This window comes from Triticum urartu, chromosome 5A (assembly GCF_056163025.1).
Source record: "Triticum urartu cultivar PI428250 chromosome 5A, HENAU_Tu73, whole genome shotgun sequence".
NCBI lineage: Eukaryota > Viridiplantae > Streptophyta > Magnoliopsida > Poales > Poaceae > Triticum > Triticum urartu.
In genome coordinates this window covers 521,492,686-521,520,469 of record NC_141877.1, presented here as the reverse complement: position 1 = coordinate 521,520,469, position 27,784 = coordinate 521,492,686, and the positions used below count along the sequence as shown (strand labels likewise).

Sequence of the window (27,784 nt, the reverse complement as noted above, 5' to 3'; positions counted from 1 at the left end):
TCCCTATCGTTGCAAAATTTGCTAAGTGATATTAAGAAAGGAAGGAAAAGAAGGATAGGAAAGAAGAAAATAAGAAGAGGAAAGAAAGAACAAGAGGAGAGGAAGAAAAGGAGAAAAAGAAGAGGAGAAGAAGAAAGGAATAGTGGAGAAGAAGAGAAAATAGAATCGGGAACTAGGGTAGAGGGTCGAGGGTTCGAGGGTTCTATAGGGTCGAGGGATCGAGGGTCGAGGGTTCCAGGGTCGTCTAGGGGTCGAGGGTTCCAGGGTCGTCGAGGGTTCGAGGGGTCTAGGGTCGCCGAGGGGTCGAGGGTCGTCGAACATGAGACGAAGAAGAGGATAAAAAAAGAAGAGGAATAAGAAAAAAAAGAGAGGAGAAGATCTCCTCTATTCTTTCTTCTCCTCTTTTTTTTCTTCTTCCTCTTTTTTTTATCGGGAACGAGGGTCGTCGAGGGTCACCAAGCGATAGAGGAAACCCTAAATAGCAAGTATCGTGGGTGTGAGATACATGTGGCCGTCGGTGTCGGACACTACATCCACGTCCCACAAGTGACGTGGATGTAGTGTCCGACACCGACGGCCACATGTATCTCACACCCACGATACTTGCTATTTAGGGTTTGCTCTACCGCTTGGTGACCCTCGACGACCCTCGTTCCCGATAAAAAAAGAGGAAGAAGAAGAAAAAAAGAGGAGAAGAAAGAATAGAGGAGTTCTTACTCCTCTATTATTTCTTCTTCTCTTTTTTTTCTTCTTCCTCTTCTTTTTTTATCCTTGAAGCGTTGTCGAGGCCACCCCAAACCCTAGAGAAGCAGCGTCGAGGCCACCCCAAACCCTAGAGAAGCAGCGTCGAGGCCACTAATTAATATTAGTTCTACGTTTGCCACTAATATATCCATCTGTCATGTTTGAATAATAATTGCCATGTTGTCAATATTTGTAGAAACTATGGACACCGCCCGAGACGAAGTACAAGAAGAGTTGTTGGGGGACATAATCGCACGAGGAAGTGATGCCGTCTGCTCGTTGTTTCTCAATGACACCGATGGTCTGGAAGCAGCTGGCTATGATTATGATGGCTCCGGTGACCTAATGCCGGTGCAAGAAGGAGACCGTGAGGACGGCTCCGGTGACCCAATGCCGGTGCAAGAAGGAGACCGTGATGACGTCTCCGGTGACCGAACCGAGTCCGGCCAGGTATATATATTAGTTAAGCTTCTGCTGACTAGCTAATTGATGCATTTATTGTTTTGGTATGTACACATATTAATTAAGTCTTTGTTCTTTTTTCTAGCCCTCCGGATCGAGCACAACTTCGGTAAAGAGACGAGGCCCGAAAAAAAAGTTGAGCTCGGATGAAAAGTTTGAGATCATAGCAATCGCGCCCGACGGCCAACCGATTGAACCCCTCCGGACAAAGAGCGCATTTGTTGCTCAGTGCGGGGTTTTGGTTAGGGACAAGATCCCGATCAGCATCCAGCAATGGTTTAAGCCTGCTACAGAAGACCCCGAGGTGTCTTATGTCAATGATATGCAGAAAAATGATCTTTGGACTGAGCTGAAGTCAAATTTCACCCTACCGCCAGAGGATAATCCAGAGAAGCCAGTTAAAGAGCAATAAATCAAGTCTTTTGCTCTTAAGAGGATGGCAGAACTATTCAGGAGGTGGAAGAAAGATCTGAATAAGTTTGTCGAAAATAATGAGACACCAGAATTCAAGGGCAGATATGAGAAGATCAGAGATCACTGGCACGCATTTGTGGCCCACAAGACATCGGAAAAGAGCAAGAAGATGTCGGCGACAAACAAGCCAAATGCTGCGAAGAAGAAGCATCACCATCACACGGGGTCAGGTGGCTACCTCGTAGCCCGGCCGTTGCCGGACTTGGTTCTTCGGGGCTGGCGGAACCTTGGACCCTGTAACAGGAAGTGCATTTGGACGAACAATCAAATGGACATACCAGTCAGGAAGCTTCAGCAGTATATCAAAGCAGCGCAGCAAGGGACGTTCTTTCCAGACAGAGAGAACGACGAGCTCACAATGGCCCTCGGGAATCCTGAGCACCCTAGACGGACACGAGGCATGCCAGGCTCCATTCCGTGGAAGGTTGGGTTTCCGGACGCAGGCGGTTACAAATCCCATGACAGGAGGAAAAAAGTGCAGCAGACCCAAATGCAGGCGTTGCAAGAAAGGGTACAAGCAATAGAGGAACGAGAAGCAAATCACAGCAAACGTACTGCCGAAGCTTCCCCCGAAGCTACCCCGCCATCTCAGCGGAGAAGCAGCGTGGCTTCCACCGAGCTGCTTCAGCCGGAGCATGCCTTGACGGCTCCTGCCAGCTATCCCGTGGATGCTATCATGGAGTCTCAAAATTGCCACCTTATGACGCAATGGATGAATTTGAAGGTCAAGGCGGCTGTTGGCTCTGTTTATCCTACTGAACCCGGCGCAACTTTTCACTGCCGGCCGATTCCAGAAGGATATGCTAGGGTGATGGTGGATGAAATAACGGAGGGATTTGAGGACCACCAGCTTGACCACCCTACCGGTGAAGGGGAGACTAGGCTGGGGTCTGCTCTGAGGACTCCATGCCTATGGCGGAAGGAGCTCATCAACCTCCCGAACTGGATGCCTCCGCCTCCTCCTCCTCCTCCGGCAAGTCAGGGCACTCCGCCTCCTCCACCGCCTCCTCCTCCGGCGAGTCAGGGCACTCCGCCTCCTCCACCGCCTCCTCCTCCGGCGAGTGACGATCAGGGCACTCGACCGACTCCTTCTCCAGCGCGTGGCGGCACTCCGCCTCCTTCTCCGCCTGCGCCGACGCGACCGAGCAGCCAGCCTCCTCCTTCTCCGCCTCGTCAGCAAGGGCGGAGGAGACCTGCCGCCGCTCCGGCTGCTCCGGCGCGTCGTAGTCCTTCTCCCCCGCCTCGTAAGCAAGTAAAGAAGACAACCGCTCCGTCTGCTCTGCCGGCGTCTAGCAGTACAGCCAGAGGCGGGAGAAAATACAAATTTGGTCCTTCTCTGAAGACTCCAGAGAAGTTACCATATGAGAGGACCCCGGAGGAGAACGTCGAGATCGCATGAGAAGAAGTGAGGAACTACTTTGAAGGGGTGAAAGCAAAGAAACATCCACCTCCGGAGGAGAAGGTAGATCCGGTGAAAGCGAAGCGCACTCTGGCTGCCCTGACAAAACCACCCAAGTCTCCGCCGAAAGGAAACTATGAGCGCATTATTGGAAAGGAATTTGGCGAAGCGGAGCGGTCGGGAAGTACTGTCAGTGATCAAAGGCTGAAAGAACGACGAGCTGGGAAACAAATTGCCCAGCTCGGCGAACAAGCGAAGCAATCGTGCCCCTCGCTCAAGGTGCCTAGCGACAACGTCGCTAATGATCCGAGGATGGTGCCAGTTATAGCAATCTTGGCGATTACCTGCCCGACGATGTACATTATGATTTCATGGAGGTGCAGATACAAAGATACGAGTACGGGAAGCCTCTCGTCAAAGATGAAAGATCTCTATCAACGATGATGCGAAGATTGCATGATTGGTACTTGAAAATCTGCAGAGACTCTGGGGGGAGGAGTACTTTGTATGTGAAAGTTAAAAAGGAGCATGACCTTGTTGGAATTGAACTGTTGCCTGTTCCATTCGAGGAGTTCTTTCAGTTTTTTAATCAATTGGCCCTCAATAAAACAACGGTCGCCTGCTACTGTCTGTAAGTAGTACTACTTCTGTCATTAAGTCTCTCTATATAGCTCAGCTCTTTCATTGCATGTATTTATAATCATCCTCAATATATTATGCAGATTGAAGATCGCCGAATTGAAGAAAAGACAAGTCGGTGATATTGGGTTCATTAACACATATCTCATAGATGCAACTCAGGTTAAATTTCATGCCGCAGATACCGAGGCCAACTTGCTACGATCGTTGGTAATAAATGAAAACAAAGATATAATACTCTTTCCTTACAACTTCAAGTGAGTGTTACTGTCTTGTGCGTATTCGGTTTCCCTTATATATTAGTCAAGGTTATAGTAATGTAATTGATGAGTTATGCATGCGTGTGTAGTTACCACTATATTCTCCTAGAGATTAAGCTTGAGCAGGGACTAGTAACCGTCTTAGACTCAAGACGAAAAGATCCCCAGGACTATGCAGACATGACTCAAATGCTCGAGAAGTAAGTTAAATCGATCATTATCCACCATATCAGCAACTTTGTTCATTTCCTGATATATCAAGTAATTGTTTTCTTTGTCTGGCAGGGTTTGGAAAAAATTCTCCAAAAAAGCTCCAGGACTCCCGAAGAAGCTGCAATTTAGACACCCGAAAATAAGTACTACAGTAGCATGTTCCGTGCATCTCCTATTGATTCAAGCGCTAGTTTCATCAATACCATTTGGCATTCTTGCTTATCAGTTTGATTGACCTCTGTTTCTTGTAAAGTGGTTGTGGCAGGAACAAGGGAATGATTTCTGTGGATACTACGTTTGCGAGTCCATCCGCCACACGACTTGTGAGCGGGGCTACACTGATGAACAATATTAAGTACGTAAATAACAACATTCACAATTTTATTTTATTACCATCATTTGTGTTGAGTTTCATTTCATTCATATATATATGTATTGACCCCCTTCTTCAAATTAGATGTTTCGTAAACGGGATGAACTCCTAGCACCAGCTCGCATGCGAGCAATTCAAGAGGAATTGGCGGCATTCTTTCTTGACCACGTGATCGCTGAAGACGGAGAATACTATGTGGACCATGAGTCCGTATGATTATATTTGTAAGAGATAATTATTGTATATATGTAGCCGGTAGTGTCGGATAGATATACGAGAACTTGTTGTTCGACCAATCTCTCGGAGAAGGAGAGGTGGTCGATATCACTTCTCTCTGTATGCATATATGTTCATGACGATCTTCTGTTTCCTTCGTTTGCTTACTAGCTAGCTAGCGTGTCTAGTCCTCTCTATACGTATGTATAATACGTAGCGTCGACCAAGCACAGACATAAGAGAGGACACTTCTCTCTATTAATTATAGCTAGCTAACACAATATATGGAACACCTAAATTAACCCCCCAAAACCCCCAAACCCCCCTCTTTAAAAAAAACAAAAACCCCAGCCACAGAAATGCTGACGCGTGGATGCCTATTGGTCCAGGTTGGTGCCACCAACCGGGACCAAAGGGTCTCCTGCCTGGGCTCCGCGCACAGGCCACATGGAGACCCATCAGTCCTGGTTCTGGATTGAACCGGGACTAAAGGGACAGGGCATTAGTACCGACCCTTTAGTCCCGGTTCAGGAACCGGGACAAAAGGCCCTTACGAACCGGGACAACAAGCCCTTTTTCTACCAGTGATAATGGGTCCTGATGAGGTGAACACTCCTTGTCTCCATATTCTCACGATCTTCGAAATCCAGCTTCTCCAAGACATAACATCTTGCATGGCAGGGGATGCACTAGTCGAATTGTAGAAAGCGAAAATTACATATTGAAGAAGCAGAAGTCATCCTTAATTACAAAAAGGACTTGTCGTCGTTGCGTACCGTATAAACATCGAAGGTCTCGTCGAGCTTAATACTGAAGCGCCGACCGTCTTCCAGTTGAGGCATGTCCTACAGACCCCGGTCGTCGCCACAGTACTCGCACTCAGGGATCCTATCGTCGTCAGACATTTCCTATGTCCATAATTCAAAGATTAAACTTTTGAAATTCAATATATGTACTACAATAAACTAAATTAGATCATTATTATTCATCACGGGTTGACTGTCAGTCTGTCGAGTCTTTTTCTTGAACACTCTCATCTCATGTGGTGTATATGGTGGACACTACCTCATGGTTATTTCGACCGTCGGTGATGGTCGCTTCCCCTCCTTCTGTCGTGCATTACCAAGGTATATCACGAGTAGAAGGAAGAGGCAGCGACCCCACGACAACAGTCGGGATTTGTCCTCTCTGATATTTCGACAGTATATGGTGGACACTCCCTCTCAAGTAGCGTCGACTGACTGAAAGTCAACCCGTTACATATATGGAGCAATGACATAAAAAAGGCTTATGTTCTGCTGGGATGTTGATTAATTCCTGTTCAGGCAAATCATGGGCACTCGATATTTCCTACTTTCTAGCACAAGTCATATCAAGATTCACGAAAAAAATCCGGCATGACCTTTGCTATAACAGGACATATCAAGTGCCTGAAATTTGCCAAAATGGAAATTAATCAACACTCCAGCAAAACATAGGCCATTCGAATTTTCCCTACAAACTGCATCTATGCATTCATTTTGTTGGCATTTTTCAAAATCAACAATCAACAATCTATTCATATAAGCTGTCCATACACATACAAAGATGTTTAAACTTGAAAAGCTATCCGAATCAATTATCATTTTAAAAAAACTGCTTCACATTGTCACAGCTACTCATCTACTACTACTACATCTATAAAAACATCTACGAAAACTTCATTTTCGTATTTAAGCAACCACATAGACCATGTTTATTCACTATAGATGACGGTTGTTGCGACGAATCAGTAGCTGATTTTTTCTGTTGCAAATTTAGATCCAACTCAAGGTCCACAAGTCTATTTTGTCACACATCATTCCCCGCAGCCTCCCAATCCCATCACACATACACATGGCTTTTAACTAAGGAAGTTTTCCCAATATCTACATCGATCTGCTTCTAGAAATCTCGAAAGGAAAAGCAAGGTTGCATGCTGAAAGTGAGCGAGTAGGTGGATGCACTGTGGTTAATTTATATAATGGTGAGTCGCTCGGTTGGTTCGATTGTGCACCTGTATATGTTGGTGGGTATGGTGAGCTTCAACCTATTAAAACACGGCTGACCTGAGCTGGACGAGCTGCTGCTATTTGTGTACTAATCTACTCGCTTGCTGTTATTTATGGTTTCTTTCCGCTCTCCTTCCGTCTAAACCGCCTTGTAGTGTCCTCACATCACATGTGTACCCCTAATGGCTGACTGGTTCAGATTGATTTTCAACTAGTACAAATGATATCTATCTATTGAATTTTCGGCATAAAGGACCACCAATCCAGCGATTTTGAGAAAAAAGACCACCTCGCAGTACCACTGACAGAACTACCGTGGCAGCACGTTCAGCAACACACACGTGGCACCTGCCGCTGCAGATGGAGGCCGCAGGTGCGGCGGCAGCTTGTGGATAACAGGTTTACCGGCCCAGCGTACGCTGGCAACCGAACGGTTCTCTTCGCAGCGGTAGCACACTATCTCGTTTCTCTCATATAAGTGTGTTAGATTACGTGCGAAAGAGGAAAATAGTCCACTTTGACTGCGATTTTAAGCAATTTGAAGACCGATTCTAAAGATGTTGTAGTTGAATAAAAGATAGATCTCACGCAAAAAAAAGGAATAAAAGATAGATCAATGCATGGCCGATCCATTTTTATATTTATCATTGACATGCAAGGTATTTTTGTTCTGTTTAATTAGCCTCTAATTATTGATCCCTTGCTGTTTTGGTCTAACCAAGCGAGTACCAATTTTAAACCGCGCACGTGAAGACACCGGTTGCAGTTGGCACACAACGAAGGACGGCGCCACTAGCAGCATGCAGCGCCATGTCTCGTCGCTGGCTGCAACCACGTCAGCTTGCCGCCTTAGCGGCAGGTGCCGCTTAGCTTTTCCGTTCCGTTCCAGCAAGCCATAGTGCCGATTTTTTTTTAGAAAAGCATAGCTTTATAACTTAAAGGTGTACCGGCATATCACCCGCAACACAAAGCGCCACTTGGGGCGGTACATCAACGTTCCAGGTTTCATACTCACTAGGGGAACAGATACGCCCAAGCTGGGCTAACTCATGTGCTACAGTATTAGCTTGACGACGGCATAACGCTATATCTATGTGCGAAAACCAAGTAAATTGCATAAAATCACCACTTTAAAGGTTAGGTTTGCGAAAAACACTACATTACATTTTTTGACAGAAAACACCATGTCTTGTGTAATCATTTTGTAAAAATCACTGACTGACGGATCTGGCTCTGTTAAGTGAGATTATGACAGATATGGCTCGCCAGTCAGACTGACGTGACATCACTTAAAATCTCACATGTAACGGCGACGTGGGGTAACGTTATCATCATGTGCTGCCTTGTGGGGTTCATCTGTCATTGGAAAAGAAAAAAAAAAACTGCTTCTTCTCCATCCGGCCGCTGCCCATCCCGTCCCCGGCAGAGATAAGGGTCGTCGCTCCCGCGCCCAGTTCGATGTAGAGGCAGCCGTTGCCGCGCCCAAGTCGACGCAGAGGCCACCGCCAGTCCCGACCCCGGCCGAGGCAAAGACCCAGCCGCCGTCGCCGTTGCCGCACCCTGGGCGAGGCAGAGGACTCTGCCCGCCCCGGCCGAGGAGCAGCCTTCCGCCATGTTGGAGCGCCCAAACCGCCCGCCGCCGTCCGGGGGTCGTGCGGCACCTCGAGCGTCGGCTGCCGCAGCACCTTTGTCCGCCATGCAATTTACTCTTCTCTTGCTCGATCCTCAATCCCCCAATCGAGCTGACGCGGCCCTCGACTCCCTCACTGCCGGCGGCCCCTACCCGATGAGGCACCCCCACCCCTCTCCCTCCGAGTCGATCGGCCGCTGCTGCCCTCATCCTCACCGTCGACGACCCCGAACGCCGCTGCACACCACCGTTGACCAAGGCCACAAATCAAGTAGCGCGAGGCGGAGCTGCTACTCCTCTCCTCGGGCAGTGGCGGAGCTGCTGCTCCTCCCCTCCATTGGCAGCGACGGAGCTGCTGCTCCTCTACTCCATTGGCAGCGGCGGAGCTGCTGACTCTCCTCCATGGGTAAACGGCAGCAAGATTCGATGACGGCACAGGCATTTTTGACTAGTCAAAGTGCCCACCTGGCATAATTTTGCCCAGTCAGCTCCTGACGAGCGGGGCCCATCTGTCATAAACATGTTCAAAGCGTTCTAATCTGCCGATCAGTGATTTTTGCAAAATCTGTTTTCTGCCAAAAAATGTAACGTAGTGTTTTTCGCAAACCTAACATTCAAAGTGATGGTTTTATGCAATTTACTCGCGAAAACCACAACTTAAGCTAGAGTTTGCAATCCTCGATGATCGCCACGTAGGGTATGTAGTCCACTTTCTTGAAGTCGAGGGCCTCTTGCAGCAGCTTAGAGTCCGTCTCCAGGACCAATCGGAGTGCCCCCAAACCTGCCACCATGTTGATTGCCTCTGCCATAGCCATGACCTCGGCGCCAAACGGATTGGCCACATGTTCGGTCCTGCCTGCCCGTGCCTGGACGACATCCCCCGCCTCATCTCGTATTACCACTCCCCAGGTGACGAAATCATCTCCAGGTTTGTAAGCCCCATCCACGTTTGCTTTAAGCATGTCATCCCGCGGTGGTTGCCACTTGGCCTCCTCCTCCTTCCGTACCTTCCCGGCCTTGAATATCTATATGTACTCCATGGTGTTGCATGTCACCCGTCTTGTCACCTCATCAGTGGTCACCGGTAGCTCTCCTTCCCTCAATTTATTTCTGTTATTCCACCAATGCCACCACATTGTAAGGATCTTCACTCGTACATTTTCATCCAGGCCCCAAAGGAGATCAAGCATTGCATGCACACCCCCGATGCTTTCAAGCTCGATCCTCACCTTCTCTAGACCCAGTGCACGCCACACCTCCTTGACAGATTTACACTTAATGAACAAGTGTGCCCCATCCTCATCCGCACAGCTACAAAACAAGCACTTTGTGCTGTCCAGTTTGATCCCTCTTCTCTCCAGGTTTGTCCAGAAGGCCAGCGACTCGTGCTTCAGACGCCATGTGAACATCTGTATCTTCCGCGGGCAGGGTAACTTCCATAGTCGTTTCCAGGATTGGTCATCACATCGTTCCAGATTACCAACATTTGTACCGCTGTTCCCCACATCCCCTTGTTTCATCGTCTTGTTCAGCTGAACCCGCAACTTATAGTGCCGAAATTGTGGTGATACACAACCTGCCACCGCGGGCTGTCGCGGCAATGGACATCGTGTCGCATGCGGGGGCTTCCTCCACGGTACATTTGGCAATTTCATTTTTATGTGGTATTTTCTTGTAATACGATCATGCCGGTGGTCTAAAGCACGAAAAATTCCTATATATCTACTTGCAATCACTTTTTACAATATATTTCTTTACGACCGCTCTTAAATTTCCTTAAGGAGCGAGTACATAATTTAGAAGGTAAGGTACACATACTATTGCAATTTCTTACTTGTTCACGAGTACTTAGTCGATTGCGTGGCTAGGGTCTTTTTCACCAGCATGATTCTAGAAACATGGCAGTATAAGAAACATACTTGGCTGATGCCTTTAAAGGACAATTTCCCCGTGTGATCTTCGATTTAATTGTATTTAAAGGACAACTCACTTTAACATTCGGAAATGTTAACGCCCACACGTGTGGGCGTTCACCATCCCGACCACACGCAAGCATCTCCGTTGGCAACTTTGTGCATGAATCTTGGAACAAACCAGCCGGTTTTCTGCGCCACGTAGGACGAGGCGCGTGTGCGGTGTGCGAGTCAGTTCGCCCGCATGTTGGTTGCCATCCCGCGGTCAGCGGTTGCCACTCGGAGGCGTGCGGTGGAACTGCTATGCGCCCGCACACCACGCTCCGATCGCGGCTGACGTCAAACACGTCGCACACCTCTGCCCCCCTCTCCCTCACGGTTCCATTTACTCACCCGCACCGCAGTTACTGGCACAACCCACTCGCATTTCAAACCATTGAAGGAGAAGGCGAGGGGAGAAGGCGACGGCGGAGGCGGAAGAATCAACGGTGTTCACGGCCGTCGGTGGTGCTCGCCGGAACGGAGCGGCTTCGCCGGAGCGCCTGTGGGTTGAAGGTAATGCTCGCTACAACTCTCGCAATCCCTTCCTACATTTTCCCCCTTCCCTCCCTGTTCGATTCCTCGATCGAGATTCGTAGAGATTCAGGCGATTCGGCGATGCGTCGGCGTTCCCGCCGGCGCCGAAGTCGTCTGCTAGCCGTTTTTGGTGGCACTGGGCAGTTTCGTCGCGGCCGCGGCGGTGGCATCGTCGGTGTGGTTATGCCTGTTCGGAGGCATGCACTAGTCTTGCCTATGGATTGGGCAGGTGTCTCCCGGTTTGTTTGATGCGCATTGGTTCGAATTTGAGTTTGCAGTCAGTTCGTGGGAGAATTTTGAGGGTGAATTTGAAGTCGCGGTAGTTGCCATTGAACCCTAGATCTAGTTAGTTGGGTTTTGAAACTGTAGTATGAGGCGAACTTGATAGCTTCATTAACTATCATGATTGTGTGGCAACTAACTCCTTGAACAAATGTGATAGTTGCCACAAACGTGTTTCCCCTTGCGGCAACAAATTACTGAAATGACTGTGTTAGTTGCCACATATAAGCTTTCGCATGGGGCAACTATTTTTTATTGAATGACTGTGATAGTTGCCACACACACGCTCTTCCATGTGGCAACTAAATTTGCTGAATACTGTGATAGTAGTCACAAACATGCTTTTTCATTGTGGCATCTAATTTTTCTGAATGATATGTGATAGTTACCACACTGTGATAGTTGCCACAATCGGTAGTCAATGCAGTTTCAGGAGCCAACTGCACTGGACGGCAACTAATGTGCACATCAAGTGTGCCTGTTGCCACTTGGATAGTATATTCATGTGGCAAATAGAATGTGAACACACTGTTTGTTGCCATTCTGCAGATAAGACAGTGTGGCAAATTGGCTGCATAATGTGGCAACCAAATTTGCATATCAATTGTGTCAGATGCCATACATATGCTTTGCATGTGGCAAGTTTTTGGCTGACCACATCATGTCTGTTGCCATGCCGCAGTCAGTACAATATGGCAAATTCATTGTACTGTAGGTGCAATTTTTTTTGTTTTGCAACAACGACTTTGTGATATCTGATCACACTGTGGCAATTTTCAGGTTCTTGATTATATGTGGTTTCATCGATTTGTTGTAGTATGTGTTGCATTTCAGCACGGCAATTTCACCCTAGCACATTTCTGCCGCTGAACAAGTGGCATTTGATTGGTGTAACTTTAAGACAGTGTGTGAGCTGCCAAATCTTAGTTTTTCTGATGTGGAGGATTCTGTGACTTTCTATCATACTATCTTGGGCTAACATGGCAACTTCAACATTTTTTGTTTTCAAGTGCATTTACCATATGTACACTTTTTTTACTTGATAATGCAACCAACGTGCTTACTTGCCACGTTTATGTTTCCGACAATCATAGGAGGGGTGCGTGTGTGTTCATGTTATTTTTTCTGCATTCACTAGTTGACATTTTCTGTTAGGTGGCAACTGCTTACCTCTTGCATTTACATTTCCACCATGACAATTTGGTCTGTTCCTATCTCAGCAGAATGGCTCGTGGCGATCATCAAAATGATGATGATGATTTCTTGGATCCACCACAGTGTAATCGGGCAACTAGACGGAGAAAAGAGGGTGATGAGGTAAATGTTCACACATCCCCCCTTCCTCCTGCTTTATGTTACTGGTTGACACCTCGAGCTTGCAGTCGTCTGACACGAACTAAAATTTCATGACATTGCAAAACATGGCAACAACTGATCACTTTTTGCCAAAACATGTCAACAACTGATCACTTTTTGTCTGTTTTTTGCAGAAGAAGAAACGTATTCGCAACAGAGCCTCCCAAGAACGACTGACTGCGTTGACTGACAAATTCACCGACTATCAGAAGGGGGCTGCTGCTGAGATGGGTATGCAGTCTATGATGGATGTTCGGTGCACGAACCTTGTCAACCCTGTATGCGACTGGCTTGGTGAGATCTACGACCCCGCCTCCAGGGAATTCATGATTCCGGGACGTGGAGGACTACCGTTGAATGAGGAATCTGTGTTCTGCACTTTGGGTGTGCCTCGTGGACATATCAAAGTCCCGTACGAGGTCAACAATGAGATCGAGGAAGCGCTGTTCCCCCGTTTGTTTCCTGGGTCGGAATCCATGCCGAACACGTCTGCAGTGGCAGATTCGCTGCAGGCCATGACGACGCATGGAGATGTTTTCAAGATGAAGCTACTCATGCACCTCATCTCAGCTGTTTTCGCGCCGACCACCTCTCTTCGCCCAAGCAACAAATGCTTCCCCATCCTGGTGAATGATCCATCTTTACTACTTTATTTTTCTTTGATCTTTTTGGCTCCCATGTCATGTGTAAAGCTAGTGACTGCCAGCGTTTTCCGATGTTTTTTTCCATTTGATTTCTGATGCGGCAACCTTTTTTGTCCTGAAATTTTGTGTGGTGCAGGCGGATCTGGAAAATGTGAAGAACATGAATTGGTGTAAGTTTATTGCCGACTTCCTGCATGATGCATTCTCAAGCAAGATGTACCAAAAGGGTTGTCGACTGCATTTAATGGTACTTTTTTACCAGTTCTTTCTGTGAACACTGTTTTTTAACACACTTTTATTCATGCATGGCAACCTGATCATAACAAGATGGCAACCTGATCATATCAAGATGGCAACTGGCATAATGACAATATGGCAACTGGCATAATGACAATATGGCAACTCCCATCATATTAGTATGGCAACTGTCATCATACTATGATGGCAACTGCCATCATAACAACATGGCAACTGCTATCACACTATGATGGCAATTAGCACATGTAGATGGCATCTTCTTCTTTTTCTTCTCTTCTTTCATGCACCTCAACTTGATTATCATGGGAACATATATTATCCCGTTTTCCTCCACACAGTACCCATGATGGCAACTGATATTTCTTTCTTTTTAAAATTGTTTTGCATCAGCTCATGTACGTCGACTGTCTTGATCTGTCCATCATGGATTTCACTGGGACAGGAGGCCCGCCGCCTGCGCACAAGTTTGCTGTTTCTGCGTGGACTATCAACGCTGTCAAGGCTGTGCTTGCCACAGATAAGGCTACTGACACCACATATGGAAAATTGCAGGTTAGTTCTGGTTTCTTTACCCACACGGCATGCCTACAAATTGGCATGAGGCAACCGTCTGTGGGTCATAAGAGATGACTACCTTTGTTATCGATGGCTGTCTGAGTACTGTATCCATGTCTCATTCCACATGGCAACTCTTTTCATTCATGCTTAAACTTACATTCTCTCTCTTATGTCCTAGCTTTTTTTGTTCTTTCCAGCTGATGGCCAAGCATGCTATAGACTACAGCGTGTTTGGGGGGCCTCAAAACTTTGGAAAGTGGATGGACGTGCACTCAGCTCCGTCTTGCCCTGCCGAGGTAATCAAAAGATCTACATCTATGGTTTGTCGTGGAGTATTTTTTGATGTCGTGCAAGTGATTGCAATACGGGTGGTCATTGATGCTTCTTTGTTTCGTGCATAGGCGAGGGCACCCGTTGAGCATCTAATAGGGCAGTTTGCATCTGGAATGACCGGCTTACCCGGGAAGTTGGTTGAGGGGTGGACGTCCCTCAGTGGCTCTGACAACGACGCAGTTGCGAGGTAGTTCACTTCATTTGTCCTATAACGTACACACCGGCCAACCGGTTGCCGTGGCCGGTATGACTACAACAGTTCCCAAGAGCCTGCTGACACACAAGCTGAACTAGGTGGAGATGCTGGTCTCAGCAAGGATGACGATGATGTCATGGAGAATGTGCAAGAGGACACCGATGATGATGATCATGCTGAAGTTCGCGCAGGTGGTAACAAGGGCAAGGATGCAACAGATGTCCCCCAACCAGAGAAAGTCAAACAACATACGGCTGCGAGAGGCGAGGGGGTTTTGCCATCAAAGAGGGGGAGGGCTCCAGAGGGTGTTGGGCAGGGTTCTGCTGGCAAGAGGTCTAGGACCGACCCCGTAGCTGCCAGGAAGAGGTTCGACTTTTATTTTAGTTTTTTGCTTTGTATATTTTCTTCGAATAGACTCATCCTTTTTTTGCACTTGTTTTTGTCAAGCGCGGCAACGAGTTTGCTGTCTGACAATTGCCACCTTTTTTCCCTCCATCTCATACGTGCAGCGAGCCGACAGCTGGTGGACGTGCAGTTACGAAGAAACAGGCGCCAACGCCAACCTGTGTTTCTGCTCGGTTGAACAAAGGCGCCCCCATTGCCGGTGACACCCCTTCCACCAGGTCATCTCCTCGCACGACGACGACCAACACCGGGGATCCTGTCGTGTTGCCAGACCTGAGGAAGGCAGTCAAGAAGTAGGTTTTTTCATCCGCTTTCATTGACATAGCGCTATATTTTCTTGATTTTCCAATGCATCCGTTTAGCTTGTCACATTGTCTTCTGTCGTCGCCCCCCACGTGGCAACTACTGTTCTCCAAATGATTTTTTCCTTCCTTTTTAAGTGTATGGCAACTCCGATTGTTTTTTACATGGCAACTGGAATCTAGGCCAAATGGTAACTTTAATGTACCTAATGGCAACTGCCATCTTTACCGTTGGCTTGTGAGCTCATCCCACACCTAGGTTTGAAATTGCATTCATGGCAGATCAGACATTTTTATCATTCTTCAAGTTGGCTAACATGGCAACTGCTGCTGGATGGCAACTGCTAATTATGACACATGGCAACTCACGTTCCCCTTACATGGCAACTACCAGCTTTTCCACTTGTTTTTCATTTTTTTTAAGATTTCTACCAAGGCAAACATATTTTTGTTTATTTTTTAATACCTTTTTCATGTGCTTTATTTTTATTTTTGCAGGGTGAAGAAGACTACTACGCGCGGGGCCAAGCATATCAGTAAGGACCTGCTCGAATGCCTGCATTCAAAGTTGTCAACAGGGGGCAACTCAGATGTACATGAGGCACCAGGCGACAATACTGCTGCTGCACCGTTGACCGCTCCCACCAACTCTGATGCAAGTGGCCGACCATCTCCGCCGGCTGCAGATGTGCAGGCTAGAACAACAGGCATCCGTACATCGGGGAGTGACGAGTCGGTATCTGCTAGGACAACTGAAATATTGCCAACTCTTCTGGCAATGAAGGATGCTGCTGTGAGCCATGCCACCCCATCAGCAAGCGTTGAAGTGGACGCTCCCAAGACGAACCTAAGCAAGGAAGATCCCTGCTCATCTGACACTGATTCCAAGCGCGTGCGTGGTGGCACTCCTGTGTCCACGACAGAAGCGGCTGAGGCGGCAGTTCACAAGGATATGCCATCTACAGGTGAGAGTCCTGGCACAACAGCTCCAGCTCCTGTCGGTGCAGATACTGCTAAGGCGACTGTTTCGCGTGCTGGTCTTCCACCTAGACATCGTAGCCCCCGCAAGCAACCAACAGACATACCCAATGCACCAGCTATAGCTAGGAGCAGGAGAGACGAGTCTGGTTTGCGTCCACACTGTTCCCGCCACCTGCCAAAAGCAATGTGATGGAGAAACCGGAAGACCGGAGCACAACTGATGCAGGTGTCAAGCCGGGCACGAGTGACGCAGGTGAAAAACCGGAGCAGACTGTGCCTTTACCCGCAGTGGAAATCCCCAGCATAAATCTGCGCACTTCCAGGCTCCCAGTCAATGTCGGTGTCCCCTACAGCCCAAACAAGAAGATTGTCATGAAAGCTGCGGCTGATACCGCTGACAACATGCCCCGCCCTGCAAATAAGGCCGATCATTCTATAGCGGCCGATTCAGATATGTTTGTCGATCTTTCACCCTCGGATTCTGCCCCACAAGTCGTTCATGGTCCGGCCAGTAGGAATGAGAGGCACCCAATGGCCTTTACCCCACCGAGCTTCAGCCTTGGCATCAGTCAAGATCAACCGGTGGTGCAAGATCCTATGCCAGTTGCCTTTGCTTTCCCAAGAGGCATGCCTGCAATGATGGCGCAGCCAATGGTCGAGGGCAGGAAGGCTGTCAAGTTCGCAGAGCCGATTGTGTAAGGTACACTTGTCATGTCCTTATGATTTTTCTTGTATACATCTTTGTAGTTTGACTTTTGTCCCAATCATATTTTTTGGGGGTTCTCACTTGTGATGGCAACTGACATGTGATGACATGGCAACTGGATTTGATGCACCATGTCACCTACATTTTTTTTGCTGCCATGCTGCATTTGACATTTGGGCAACAACGTGGCAACTGAAGTTGATTCAACATGGCAACTGTAGTTGCTGTCACATGGCAAATACAGTGCATTACACATGGCAACTGGATTTGCCACACCATGTCACCTGCATTTTTTGTTCCATGCTGCATTTTTTCATACGGCAATCACATGGCAAGTGGAGTTGACACAACATGGCAACTGTAGTTGCTGTGACATGGCAACTACAGTCCAACTAGATGGCAACTACAGTGCAACTACATGGCAATTGTAGTTGCTATGACATGGCCACTGTAGTTGGACCACACATGGCAACTGCCCCACTGTTTCTACCTACATCTCACATCATGCACCCTATCTTCTCACAATCCATCTGTTTTTGATTTTCTAGGTATCCTAACCCACTTTTTTTTATCATTGCAGCCACCCCTGAGGAGATTTCACCGTCACTTGACGAAGCTTACCGCATGATTGAGGAGGCAGCATTGCAGAGGAGGTCCTCACGAGGGCAAGGGCAATCAAGTTCCAACGTGCCTGCAGATACGGTATCTGAGGATACCATTAGGAGTGCCACTCCTGGTTCTGTGAGGCAGCAGAGGGTAGTTCACCCACCTCCCGCGGAAGACTACGAGCCCGAATTCAGGGCCACTAAGGAAAAGACCCAGCTGTACGATATCGTCAAGCGGTTTGGAAATGCGAGGGCCAGCAGCAAGCACATGAAGGAGCTAAAAGCGTAAATGACCACACCCCATAATCTCTCATTTTGCTTTGCTCCTTTTTTTACCATTCATCTTCTTCGTACTTTCTATACACGATCCGCTTACGTTTTAGTTCTTTCATATTTTTTTTACTTAGTAGGCATGATTCTTCCATGTCATATCGTTTTCATATAGCTTATGTTTGGACAGAACCAAGTCATTCAATGCGGAGCAACGTACGTCGAGCTGCGTGATCTTGCTGAGTCCGTGAGGCCAAACGGTAAAATGTCGACGAATGTAGTTGCATGCGGGATCGACTACATCAACAATCACACCGATGTGTGTGCCGACAAGATAATCATGCATTACAGTGTGACCTGCAAAATATGGGATGGTGACTTCCACCACAAAATCTTGAGGAAGAATTTTGCTCAACACGGTGAATTCAAGCTCACACTGAAGAAATATGTGAGTACTCCTTCCCTGTCTGCAATGTTTTTTCACATGGTGTGGTTTTTTTCCATCATCTGCACTTGTGTTTATGTGGCAGATGTTTTCATGTGGCAACAGCTGCCGTGCACACTGACTTCTTGATTTTTGCATCCCGTGCAAACTATGTGACAACTTGATAGTAAAATACACGGCACATTTTGTTCATACATGGACGGCAACTTTCTTTCAACTACCCCCACCCATAACCAAACATTCTACGTGATTCTATTTTTTTGTCCCTCTGTTGTTCTTTATGTGAACTCTGCTTCTCATTTCTTCACTTTTAAATGCAGGTCATGTTCCCCATGTTCCAGGAGCTTGCACCACATGACCCACACGACAAGTGTGGTCACCACTATGCGATCTGTCTTGACCTAAAGAACCAACGTTTTGAGGTGCTTGATTCAATCCGTTCGGAAGCTGATGCAGACCTTACTACGCATGCCGAATTCTTCATTAACAACCTCAAAGAGACATGGAACCGTCACTACAAACATTCAAAGGTCCAGATCAGGCATTTCCCGTCTGAGTATGTGGCGACTGCGAAGCAATGGAACACGTAATTTCTTCCTTCCTTCATGTGCCATTTACATCAATCCAACCCCTCTTTTGTTGTCACATCTGAATTGAAGTCTATCTTTGTTACGTCTGTCCTTTTTGCATGTTCACCTAACTCTTTTCCTCGTGCAGGACGGACTGTGGCTTTCACGCGCTGGAATACTTTGCAAAGTGGGAAGGTAGAATTGTCCCCCCTATCACAGCTGCAACGGTCGTTGAGCTCCGGAAAATCTACACATGGAACTGGTTGACGAATGAAGATTTCAACAAGCGGTCCGGAGCACGCGAGTTCGTGGAGGAAGCTGTCAAGAAAGTCATCAAGAAGTACAAGTGATCACGTGGCGTTACACACCGGACGCATACCTTACATTCTGTTGCCGAGGAATGTAAGGTACTATCTCTTTGTTCTCGTCAAAAACTATGTTTGTGTGCTATGTTATGACTGCAACCCCGCGTAGCCTACTATGTAGTGGTGGTGTGTGAGCGACATTTGAATAGTTTCTGTAATATATGTGTGGACGTGAACCTATTTTAGGCGTTACAACAAATATGTTTTTATGTTTATCATTATTATAATGGTTTCATCATTTCTAGCACCGGTTTGCTGTTTCGAATGCGTCTACGATGTTTTAAAAAAGATGGAAAATGTAGTTCATCAGACATGGGTAGTGAAAGTCATCGTCGTTTTTCATTTTGGCTGTTTTGCTTCTTCTTTTTCATCGCTAACTGCACCGGCTAGCATGGGTAGGTTGATCATGTAGCCACAACCTTTGCTGCGGTTTATGCACGTTACGCTTTTTCCAACTTGTTTCCCATACATTGCGCACAACACACTATGTGTCTCTAAACCGCGTCGTATTGTCATGGAAATATATGCCATGCAGAGTCATTACAAATACCATGGCATATTTTCAGTACAGCTAACATGGCAGATACAGTACAAACAACATGGCAGATCCAGCATAATTAACATGGCAGATACCGTACAACTAACATGGCAGATCCAGTACAACTAAAATGGCAGATCCAGTACAACTAGCATGGCATATTTAGTATAAAATAGCATGGCATATTTAGTATAAAATAGCACGGCATATTTAGTATGAAATAGCATGGCAGACTAACTACACATAACATGGCAGATTAACTACACATAACATGGCATATTAAGTACCCATAACATGGCAACTGCATTTATCCATTCAATGAATTTTACTTCCACTTCTAATGCCCCTCAAGAGTCATTCTCCCAATTTTTTTTAAAAAAATTCTCATCATCTAGGGTACAAAACAAAATGTCCACAAGTACCATGTCACATCGCCCCAATTTTTGCTCATGGATTGCCCGCCCCTTTCTTCGTTTTCTTGTGTTTTGCTTGGATCTCCAATCCCGACTTGTACCTTATCTCTCTTGGACGACCCTTTGTGATAGAACGGGGTGGGTTCCCGACCTGGGTCTGTGTGCTTGCTGTTCCAGATCCTATCTCTGAGTTTTCAGATGATGGCCCCGTGGATGAAGGCACACTTGATGTGCGGGGGAACCGGTGTAAGGCTTCCTCAGCTTTCCTCTTCTTGATCTCATCAAGCTCTCTTTTCAGTGCCTTCCTGTGTTTTTCTGCGACTCTCGCTGTCTCATCACTCTTGCACACTTCATCAATTAGCTCAGCATAGTTCTTTGTCAGCACAACGTGCCTCACGGCTTCCATGGTTGACTCAGGTCTCTCGTCATGCACAGCCAGAACTGCGTGTGTTGTCTACGGCGCCAACGCGTCGTCAGCGTCCCAAGTCCATCGCCGCCTTATGAAATGGCGGGGCATCCGTGTCATAGCATTCATGTCCATTACTTTTAGTATGTGACATCACACAATGCCGTCCCGTTCGAACTTGCAGCATTGACAGTAGTACTCGCCTTCGCCTATCGAGGCTTTGACAAAGTAGTTCCTTCCTTTGTCCGGGTCTTCAGGTTCTGAATCTGACATGCCCAAAATAGAACACACCTTGAACGTATGTTCGTCCACCTGGAAAGCCGTGAACATGCTGGCACGCTTTATTTCTTCCTGGAATCTGCAAGTTTTGTGTGTTTTCTGTTAAACTATCGTGCGCTCTTTTCTTGTACCATCTTATGTTGTCATGGAAATAGAAATAAATTTTGTTTGAACATGGCAAACATAGTTCATTGAACATGGAAAATATAGTACGTTGAACATGGCAAATGCAGTACACTAGACATGGCAAATGCAGTACACTAGACATGGCAACTGTAGTACATTTTCAACTGGACATCGTCATTTTTCCACACCAACATTCCCCAATGGAAGCACATTGCATAAAACATGGCAACTGCCCTTTTATTTAAGCATGGCATCTACAGTTGAGTAAACATGGCAATTGCATTTCAACAAACATGGCATATGCATTTTATTAAACATGGCAACTGCATTTCAGCATATGTGTCGCCAATATAACATTTTTTCCAGTTGACATTAGCATTTGCATGCCAACATGCCCCAATGGAAGCACAATGCATTAAACATGGCAACTGCACTTCATTCAACAAGGAAAATGCACCCGAGCAAGCATGGCAAAACAGAATTTTCATTGAACATGGCAACATGCAGCTGAGTAAGCATGGCAAACAGTATTTCATTAAACATGGCAACTGCATATCATGGCAACTGCATTGCACTCTATAAGGCACCTACCGACTTGGTGCTTTTTCTGCAAATAAGACTGTAACGCAACTGACTTACTTGTTAAAGATCTTGTTGGTGTATATCTTGCTCATTTGCCTCTCTATCGGTAAATACGTTAGCATTTTTGGCTGCTTTAGTGCCGTGGTCGCTTCTTGCTGTAGCTCAGATCCCAGAATTTTTTGTTGCAAAGCTGTGTACTGCTTGGCAAACTGTAGCAATGAGTTGCCAGGGCTGACGTACCGCTTCAAAACAGCATTGAACCCCTCGCTGCGCTGCATAGTCTGCAGAAAGGGAAGAAGCACTGCATGAAGTAGGCTGGCACCCAGTACATTCGCTTCTCCCACAGGCTAACAAGAGTCTCGTTGTCTTGGACTTGATGTGTTTCAGTCATGGCCATCCAGCTCCTTTCAAACTCCTCCACCGTCAAGTTGTGGTCCACGCACAGCTCGAATGCCTTGTGCAGCTCTGGACGGTCAGCAAAGAACGGTCCTAGCGTCTCCTCAGCCTTCTTTATAATGTGCCACCTGCAGTGCCTGTGCACTACCAATGGAAAGACCTCCTCTATGCCTGCACGCATGCTGAAATCTTGGTCTGTTATTATGTTCATCGGAGCAAGTCCATCCATGCACTCCAAGGTCTTGAACAGCCAAACGTACCCATCCGTGTCTTCGTTCCGGACGAGCCCGCAGCCGAACTGCAACAACTGATTGTGGTTATTTATTCCTATGAACGGAGCGCATGGCATCTTGTACATATTGGTGAGGTACGTCGTGTTGAATGAAATGCAATCTCGGAAATGTTTGTAGGCTCTCCTTGCAGCACCATCCACCCAATACATGTTCCTGACACGGTCCTCATCGTCCAACCTTATCCTGTAGAAGAAATCTGGATCTTCCTTCGCTTTCTCATCGAAGTAGGCCATTGTGGCCTCTATGTCTGCCAACTTGCTCTCTCTACGGTACTTGGCCTGTAGGTTTGTGACGTCAGCTGGTATGTACGGCATGCTACTCAGAGTCCCCTTTTTGCCGTGGATGAGAGATATTATATGTACCATTCTTGATGGACCGACGTTACAATCATGTAGCAGCTTTACGAATTGCCTTTCGACGGGGGTGAACCCTCTGTGGGCGGTCAGAAATTTTACCAGGTCGAACTTCTTTATGAGTTGGTGGTTGTGCTCGTCAAAATATTCATTGACCACCCACTGTGCTCCATCTACGTTTAGCTTACACCAGACAGGGCACTCAGTCTTGAGAATGATACCTCTCTTTCGTTTCGGAACGACAGGCGCAACACCTTTCCCCTTCTTGTTCCTCTGTGCCTTGTGGCACCTCATCTCACCTCTGCTGTACTCGTTAGTTTTCTTAATTTTCCTATGGTACTCGGTGTTGACCGCAAATCCATAGAACTTTTCATATGTCTGGTAGTATTCCTTTGCTTCTTCGAACGATTCAAATCTCTGCCCAATGTACGGTGGCTGAGGTACCACGATCTCTGATTGCCCACCATCTTCATCCCCTTGTGCGTCGTCGTCAGTTTCATCATTCACTTCAGTATCGGCGGCAGTTCCATCTACTTGAGTGTTGCCAGTGCTTGTGTTCAAAGGGGTGCTTGTCGGCATTGCTGGAATGATTGCCATTCCCGACTCTGACTCGAAATTGTTTGCGGCATGATTGTCTGCTGGCTGGTGGAACGTGTCTTCCGTGCGCTCAGAGCTCCCCGCAGTAGATGTCCCCGCGCCGCTGTTCAGTGTAGTTGTAGGCCATGTAATAGAAAAAACAGGTATGAGAGTAAGATTTTTGTTTGGATAACATGTGTATCGCAACGGATCACACCATCTTCGAGTGATTTGGCATGACATCATTTCAAATAGCAAGCCGTGAGTCTGCGCGTTGACATGTATGGCAGCTATAGCTGTCCAGTCATGGCAGCTACTGTTCAACAAACATGGCAACTATTGTTTTGCCTACAAATAACTACAAATAACAAATGTAGCGCTGTTTTTTGTGGTTCGGTTTTTTTCCTTACCTTGTTGTGCTGCATTTGACCATCTTGTGTGGTCTGTGACACCATAATGACGTGCTCCACCTGCAATTTGTGAAGCTTGCCACGAGACGTTTGCCGGGTTACCACCAGCGTAATAACCTGTAAGCATAGTAGTGGTTGGTCAATTCATGGCAAATGCAGTTTGTGCTAGCACGGCAATTGCAATTGCCCCTGATGTGGCAACTGCAGTTGCCATGGCATGGCAAATGTAGTTGCACTGGCATGGCAACTGCAGTTGTTCCTCCATGGCAACTGCAGGTGTCCAGGGATGGCAACCGCAGTTGTCTAGGGATGACAAGTGTTGTTTTTAATTCATGGCAATTGTAGATGTCCAGTCATGGCAATTGTAGTTGTCAACTATGCTCCTTCTGCTAATTGAGCATCCGCAACTTCACTTTTTTTATGGACTCACCTGTGTATGATGTCGATGGCAGGTACATGGGTGCTGCCTGATGCCACGTGCTGCATGAAGGCTCTGCATTTTCACCTGTCATAACTCGTAAGTCCTTTTGCCAGTTTTTTTGCATGTTCATTTTTCATGTCCACAGCAGTATGTGCTCTTTTTTTGTTTTGCATTACCTTGATTAGCCATACTAGCTAGTTGAAGTTGGCTGCCCGTACATTTGTCAGTGTTAGCGCCTTGTGACTGAACTTGCCACGGGGGCCCCCTAAGAGTGTTTTGGTCATAAGAACCTGCGAAAAAATGATAGTGTATGACATAAGTAGAATGTCATCTTCATCGTTGCGAAGATGGCAACTGTTCTCCTCTTTTGTTATCACACATCATACCTACGCCTGCATACTGTTCTAGTAGTGGCAGCAACGGCCCTGCAGAGATGAGTTGACTGTACTCTGATGCATGCCAAGGGGGCGTTTCTGGCCTTTGAGAACCCCAAGCATCAGCGCCATCTTCGTGATTCATTATTTCCGTGTCTCGCTTCTTTCCGATGTGTTCTCAATCACTGGATGAACAAGAAGGCATCAACAATCCATAAGAATTGTATTCTTCTGCTGCTTGCACATAGAAGATAGGGATGGCAAGCAACAGGTCAAAATAGGTGGCAGCTACTGACAACGAAAGGTGGCAACTGTCGTTATACACAAGTGGCAATTAATTTTTCCCACCCCCTTCATTCCAAAAATTGTCCTTCCTGCCCTTTTTTAAGGATTCCTACTCATCCATTTCATACCCAACTACTTGCGTCAATTAAACTATGAACTTAAGTTAATCTCAAACGTAGTACATGGCAGATCTGGTGTATTCTGCCTAGCAATTGCGAATATACACTAAACCATGCAGTGTTCTACCCCTATAGCATGGACCCAGTACAAGATCGGGAGATTTTCAGCCTTAAGGATGAGAAGGATGAGATCGGGAGATTTCACCTGGTTTTAGATGATCGTCTCTAGAGGGCTGGGTTGGAGTGGGGGGCTGGGGGTGGGGAGGGTTGGGGTGTGGTTTGCGGTGGGAGCACCCTACGGATCTGCCCTGGTTGCCATGGCAACCAGAGATGGCCGGCGACGGAGGTCGGGGTTCGAGAGGTGGGGGACGATGGCGGCAGACGAGAGAGGGGATGGATCGGAGGCCGGGAACGGCTGGGTCGTGCGGGCAGCGGGTCGTCTGGCCCGGACGGGGCAGTGCAGGCAGGGTTGCCACACACCGGACGTGCGGGCCGTGCTTTTGTGCGTGCGGACGTGGTCGTGCGTGCCGGTTCCCGTCCATGCCACACGTGTGGCAGTTATTCGAACCCATAACATTTCATACCCAGCCAACCAGTCAAACGAGGCTTGGTTTTATTTCCCTGCCTTATCTAAACAGAGGCTAGAATTACGTGTACCACGGCTGATGCCTTTGTGTAGCTTGCATGCATGCTCGATACACATGCAGGCATTATATCACATCTCATAATAAAATTTAGTATTCACATATTACTAGTTAATACTTAAAACATTATCCAATAAGTAGGATGTCCAAATTCGGAAGGTTAGATTATCCATAGAAAAAATGAGTATCTTATGACATCATGTGTATTAGTAATAGCATATTCTGTATCACACCTACAACTTGGACTCGGATTCAGACAGGATTGTGTTTGGATGTCAAAAGTTCCTTACCTATCCTAAAGAAAAAAAGATTCGGTCAAAAATTATCCTAAGCACTTTATCCTTTGTATCATTGTGCCAAGTGTGCGTGGTGTGCCCATGTCAGAGTTCCATCACTCTTGTCCTTTTTTTCCCTACACAGAGCGCAACTTAATGGGGCCCGAGTAAAGCGCCGTGCACACAGCCAAAGCGCTTATTTCCGTGACACCCACTACATAATGCCAATGTTTCTCGTTTGTTAGATGACAAGATCTTCTAGTCTAGCAATAACATGGTATGTTCTCGGTCGAACGCTCCGCAATAATAATTGACTAGTCAGCATTATTTATCGCACGGTTTATTTACCTTCCTATGAGACCTTTCATATTGTATATGTTTTTGTTCTATTGTGTTAATAACATGCAAGTTGTTGCTGTACTCGGTGGAAATCATTGGGAGAACATCTTGGATGGAGACACGCAAGACACAGCTACAGCTGGGGCATGCCAACAGCTACTCGATGCCGTTATGTTCAATCTATCCTAGGACTATGTAGCCAATTTCGATTGTGATGCATTTTGTGAGCCCAGACCAGACGGCTGGCACATGTTACAACTGTGAAGACGGGATCCTCATGTCGACTCCTTTGCCTGGTTTGGCAATGGAAGGTTGAGAGGCACAGCTTTTTTGGAATCAATCCAGGCATGTACGCAGAAACTGTGGCGGAATGTGCCATGCCTCCTTCCCCGTTGCCTCCCAATCCCATGCATATCTCACGCATGTTGGTTAACTCACCTCTAGTAGAATACTAGTAATAGTGCTCCAGCTTTCAGGTTTGCATTTTGAGAGAAAGTTTTCACATGTTGTGTGCCTATGGTCTGAGTTATTTATGCATCTAGCCGCAACAAGAAAAGAAAGGCGAGCATGCATGCATGCCTGTGGTGATGGGCAAGTAGGTCAGAGTGATGTCGATTTGTTGTATTGTGCTTGATTAGCTCAAGTAAGTGCATATAATGTGCTCCTGGTTGGTGGTGACCCTTTCGCCCTTTAAAAGATGGACATCCACCTTAACTAGCTAGCGAGTTAAAAAAAAGTGCCGCCAACAAAAAAAATGCGCCCGTGCGTTGAGCTCCGCAGAACCAAACAAGACATGGACTAGAGGGCCTTGAGTCCCGTCAGGCGTGAGCTTGGTCTCCGGGTCACGGTCGGCGCGATGGCGAGTGCGACACGTCGGCATCTTTGTCTGGCCCTTGACAACCCGGGCAACTCCAGGGGAAACCCTAGATCTCCATGGGAACGAGCGATGGCGGTGCTCTTACGCCGCAGCCCCTCTTCAGGTCATCGTTTTGGAGTTTGCTATGGTTGAAGGAACCAGCGAGGCCGGTGCCGTACGCCCGGTGGCGCAACTGCCGATGAAAATCGCGCCGACTACGGTCATGGCGAACGATGGCGGCGTCTTTGATGTCGTTTCCTTATCGAGGCATCGTTGTTGCAGTTGGCGTCATCAGGCTCGGGATGCTCCGGGGGAAACTCTAGATCTGGGTCTCCCGGATCGGACGATGATGACGTTCTTAGTAGCGCTTTCCCTCATGGAGGCATCATTTTGGAGCAAGTGATGGCTGGAGGTGACAAAAGGAGGAGCGGTGCTTCATCACACACATTGATGATGTCGGATCTCGATGGCATGGCGCTCTTGAGATTAGGCGTCTGATGTGCGAGGATGGACTCGCGCAGGAGGTCGTCGCTGTCTGGCGTCGTGGTGGCGTCGGCGGCAGCTAGACCGGGCAACGTTCATGCAGCAGTACAGCTCTGAAGATGGATTGATGGCAGGTGGCTGTGGCGGCCTCATACCTGGCAGGCGTCCTGGTTAAGGAGCACGCCGGACTGGTGGGTGCCCATACCCGGCAGGCGTCCTGGTTGGAACCTCAGGTCTTAGATGTTAGGTTTGGCTGCGAGGTCTGTTTGGTATTTGGTCCAGACTATCAGCATCCCTTCATCAATTGGATAGGAGTAGCGACACTTTTGTTGCCTAGACGGTGGCTTCAGTCTTATTATTGTATGCCTTTGTAAGGTCTTGTATGAATAATTAATAAAGTGGCCACATGCAT

The 27,784-nt window shown here is 47.2% G+C and overlaps 1 protein-coding gene and 1 pseudogene across 1 annotated transcript; one reads left to right on the top strand and one right to left on the bottom strand.

Annotated features, from left to right (window-relative positions):
* Positions 1-18,090: 18,090 nt before the first annotated feature.
* On the top strand, positions 18,091-19,189 carry LOC147972436 (uncharacterized). The gene is made up of 3 exons (XM_087523065.1): positions 18,091-18,273; positions 18,591-18,856; positions 18,988-19,189. The coding sequence occupies exons 1-3, from the start codon at positions 18,091-18,093 to the stop codon at positions 19,187-19,189; spliced, it is 651 nt and encodes a 216-aa protein (XP_087379191.1).
* A 1,000-nt stretch (positions 19,190-20,189) lies between these two features.
* LOC147972435 (protein FAR1-RELATED SEQUENCE 5-like) lies at positions 20,190-27,575 on the bottom strand (annotated as a pseudogene).
* Positions 27,576-27,784: the final 209 nt, after the last annotated feature.